The sequence below is a fragment of the Petaurus breviceps genome, unplaced genomic scaffold, assembly GCF_028583685.1.
Source record: "Petaurus breviceps papuanus isolate PSGF00001 unplaced genomic scaffold, PetGlider_PUasm1.0 91023, whole genome shotgun sequence".
Taxonomy (NCBI): Eukaryota; Metazoa; Chordata; class Mammalia; order Diprotodontia; family Petauridae; genus Petaurus; species Petaurus breviceps.
This window is the reverse complement of record NW_027187398.1, coordinates 6,400,321-6,403,769: the sequence shown is the minus strand read 5'-3', so window position 1 is coordinate 6,403,769 and position 3,449 is coordinate 6,400,321. Positions and strand designations below refer to the sequence as shown.

Here is a 3,449-nt window from a genome sequence, read left to right as displayed (position 1 = left end):
ATTATGATTATGTCACACACACAGAGTACACCTAGCTCTGGACAAACCTCTCAAGGTCAGAGTTTATCTTCAGGTCATGGGTCTTCCCCCCCCCCCCTCCAGCTGCCTCAGGACCTTCTTCAAAGATGCCCAGTGTACACCTGGGACTATTTCCCTCTCTCACTTCCCACACTTGCTAGCTTAATCTCTATGAACTCAGTTTTCTACCTCTGTGGGTTTATTATGTGGAAAATAGTCTGCAGACCTGATAGCACTGTAGAAATTAGTAATTGCTGCTATGATTGTTATTCTTCAACCCACTCAACCCTGGACAAAAAAGAAAGAAAAATGACTCTCAAGAAAAGTTCTGACATACTTAGCTATGGGTAAATGTCTAGTAAGGCTTAACATCTTACTCCTAGAAATATCAGGCAAGGAAGAAAGTTGTAAGTCAAAGCTCTGAAGGTGGAATATCAGGAGAAGATTCTCTTTCTTTCTTTTTTGGAGGGGGGAAGGCAAGGCAATTGGGGTTAAGTGACTTGTCCAAGGTCACACAGCTAGTAAGTGTGTCAAGTGTCTGAGGCCGAAATTGAACTCAGGTCCTCAGGACTCCAGGGCCACCTAGCTGCTCTCTCCTCCACAAGCAGGTATGGCTGCACCTGAACGGGTTGTTCTCTCCTCCAGACACATCCACCCACACACAGACTTTTCCCGGGACACGGGACACCAAAATCCATGCACATACACCACGCCATAATAAATAAAAGACTTGTGCCCACTGGCCATATCGATTGCACCCGTGGTGGGGGAAGGTGGGTGTTGGAGTGGAGGGCAGGCATTAGCACAGTGACACCAGGATGGGTGGGGAAGAAGTAACACGGGTGATTTTCTTCACGCCATTTCACAGGTGGAAAAGCGGAGTTCTTCAGACTAACCTGAGAGCTCTGGCCAGAGTCCCAGAAGGAGAGGTTGCGCGAGAGCGCTGCTGTCCCAGTTCAGCCTGGATCTCTTGGGTGCAGCCCATTTTGCTGCCCCAGGACCAGTGAGAGCTGGAATGCTAATACGCCAGAAGTGCTCGTCAGGGAGACGAAGGGGGGGGGGGGGGGCAAAGAGAGTAGCTATGGAAGCTGCTGAAGTGTGTGGTGTGGTGGAGGGCGCCTCCCCCACTCCCCTAATAGGACGGGGCGTGGGGAAGGAAGGCGGGGCCTCGGAGCGCCCGCCCTTCAGTCAGGAGGGGTGGGGGTAGGGGCACCGCGGTAAGGGGTTCAGACTATAAGAGCAGCTGGACAGTGAGTGACCCGTCCCATCCCTAGGCGCCCACTTTTCGTCTCTGCTTTTCTCTGCCTTCGGTGAGTTCTTTCTTTCCTATCGGGTCTCTGCTTAGCCTGCTCTCCCTTGATGCCCTGGGCTCTCCCTGACCAGGACGTGCCCTGTCCTGGCCTCTCATCCTCCTGGGATGTCACTGTGGATTTCTTCCCCTCCCTAGCTCAGCCTCTTTGTACTCCAGTGGCTGCTGAGAGCTCCAGGGTGTGGGGTCACATCTCTTTGGGGATCCCTGCCCTGCCTATTGATGCCTCGGGGGCACAGGAGGAGTAAGGGATAGGGTGCCAGGTTCTGGGATGGGATAGAGCTGCTCCTAGGGTGTGTCTTGATGGGTGATGAGTGTGTGTAGCAGTGTGACTGTGTCGTGTGATCTCGACTGCAATGTAGTGTTAAAGGAAGGAATAGGGCACTTGGGAGTCAGGAGACTTGGGTTTGAGACCTAGCTCTGTCACCGACTAATTGTGGGACCTTGGAGGAGTCACTGCAGTTTCTTAGTCTGTAAAATGTCAAAACTAGGAAATCTCTAAAGGAAAAATCCCTTTGAGCTTTGACAATCTAGGAGTCTTAGAAGTGTGTGATTCTCTCTGGGTAAAGAAAATTCAGATAGTGTGTATGGGCTGGCTGTGAATTTGGAATCTCCCTGCTCTGACTCCTTTCTCTATTGTCTTGGACTTACCTAGTACCTGGCCCTGTGGTCGAATCCATGCCCCTGTTTACTAGGTCCAGGATGAAGGAGTAGCCCAGCCTGTTGTCTGGGACTCTCTTCTCCCTGTCCACCCAATCTGACTTAGCCTCCTGAAAATCGCACCTACCTCCCCTGAGCCCAGCCCTTCTGAATTCTCACCTTCATGGCTTTTCACTCCAGAATTGTGGTTTGTATCCCCTGAACGAGAAAGGCCCATCCCCTTGGCCTTGAGCCTTGGGGAGCTGCAATTCTTTGGTTCCTTCTCCCTCCCCGACCCATTCATCTCTTCCTTTGTAGCTCTCTGCTCCTTCTCATCAACCTGGCAGCTATGGCCTGCTGCGGTCTGGATGAAGCCATTTGTGCCCTTATCAGCATCTTCCACAAATATTCAAGCAAGGAGGGTGATAAGAACACTTTGAGCAAGAGGGAGATGAAGGATTTGATCCAGCATGAACTCTGCCTCGGATCTGTTAGTATCTCACCCCTGGCCAGAGGGCAGGGCCTTTCCTTTCTTTGCTCCCCTTCCCTTCTGGTCAAGGTCCTGCCTCTTCCCCGCCCAGTCTTTTCTCCTTCTGGAACCCATTTGGGGTGGGGTGGTGGTGAGTGTGGATTACCCTTTGTCTTCACCTGGTTCCTGGAGGGGGGAGAGAGGAAGGGGATGGAAAATGGGAGAAAGTGGTTCCCATTGGAACCATTGCTCTCAGTCATTCCAGATATACCTAAATTCCTTAATTAAGAAGTAATGGGATAAGGTTGAGTAAAAAAAAGAGGCTGGGATTAAAAAAAAAAAAGGAATGGGTGGAATGGGGAATGTCCCAGCTAAAAGCGCAGAATAAAACCACATTACAACTGGCAGCCATGTCTACTGTTGAGGGGAAGGCTGTGAGGTTGGGGGTCATAGTGGAGGGAGGCTAACAGAAGGAGGGGAAGACTCCTAGGAGGGAAAAAGAGGTCCCTTTAATAGCCTTTGGATTTCCCACTTTGCTACATTAGAAAATGGAAGATGGGGACATCGCAGCACTGATGGATGGTCTGGACCAGGACAAAGATCAGGAAGTGAACTTCCAGGAGTTTATCTCCTTCCTGGGAGCCTTGGCCATGGTCTACAATGATCTACTGAAGGGAGAGTAAATAGGCTGCAGGAAACAGGGGTGGGGGTGCTCCCTCTGCAGCCCCTAGCTGTCCTGCCACAGCAATGGGTACATGGTTGGGGTTTTGTATATTTAATAAAGTCTGGAACTGTGTTTTGGTTCCTGTGATTCTTGATTTCTGACTTGGTTACAATTTGTTTTTCTAATCTTTTTACTCTCAACTCCGTATTCCTTCCTTTTTTTTTGGGGGGGGGAGGCAATGGGGTTAAGTGACTTGCCCAGGGTCACATAGCTAGTGTGAGGTCACATTTGAACTCTTGACTCCGGGGCTGGTATTCTATCAACTGCACCAACTAGCTGCCCCCCCCCCC

The 3,449-nt window shown here is 50.7% G+C and overlaps 1 protein-coding gene across 1 annotated transcript; it reads left to right on the top strand.

Annotated features, from left to right (window-relative positions):
• Window positions 1-1,172: 1,172 nt before the first annotated feature.
• On the top strand, window positions 1,173-3,231 carry S100A6 (S100 calcium binding protein A6). The gene is made up of 3 exons (XM_069077834.1): window positions 1,173-1,328; window positions 2,285-2,456; window positions 2,981-3,231. The coding sequence occupies exons 2-3, from the start codon at window positions 2,316-2,318 to the stop codon at window positions 3,116-3,118; spliced, it is 279 nt and encodes a 92-aa protein (XP_068933935.1). The 5' UTR covers window positions 1,173-1,328; window positions 2,285-2,315; the 3' UTR covers window positions 3,119-3,231.
• Window positions 3,232-3,449: the final 218 nt, after the last annotated feature.

What these genes read in the sequence shown, in the direction of transcription:
- S100A6 (XM_069077834.1), top strand. Translation starts at nt 2,316, where the DNA reads ATGGCCTGCTGCGGTCTGGATGAAGCCATTTGTGCCCTTATCAGCATC. An exon ending in ATGAACTCTGCCTCGGATCT is followed by an intron (nt 2,457 to 2,980) that starts GTTAGTATCTCA and finishes TTGCTACATTAG; the next exon opens with AAAATGGAAGATGGGGACAT.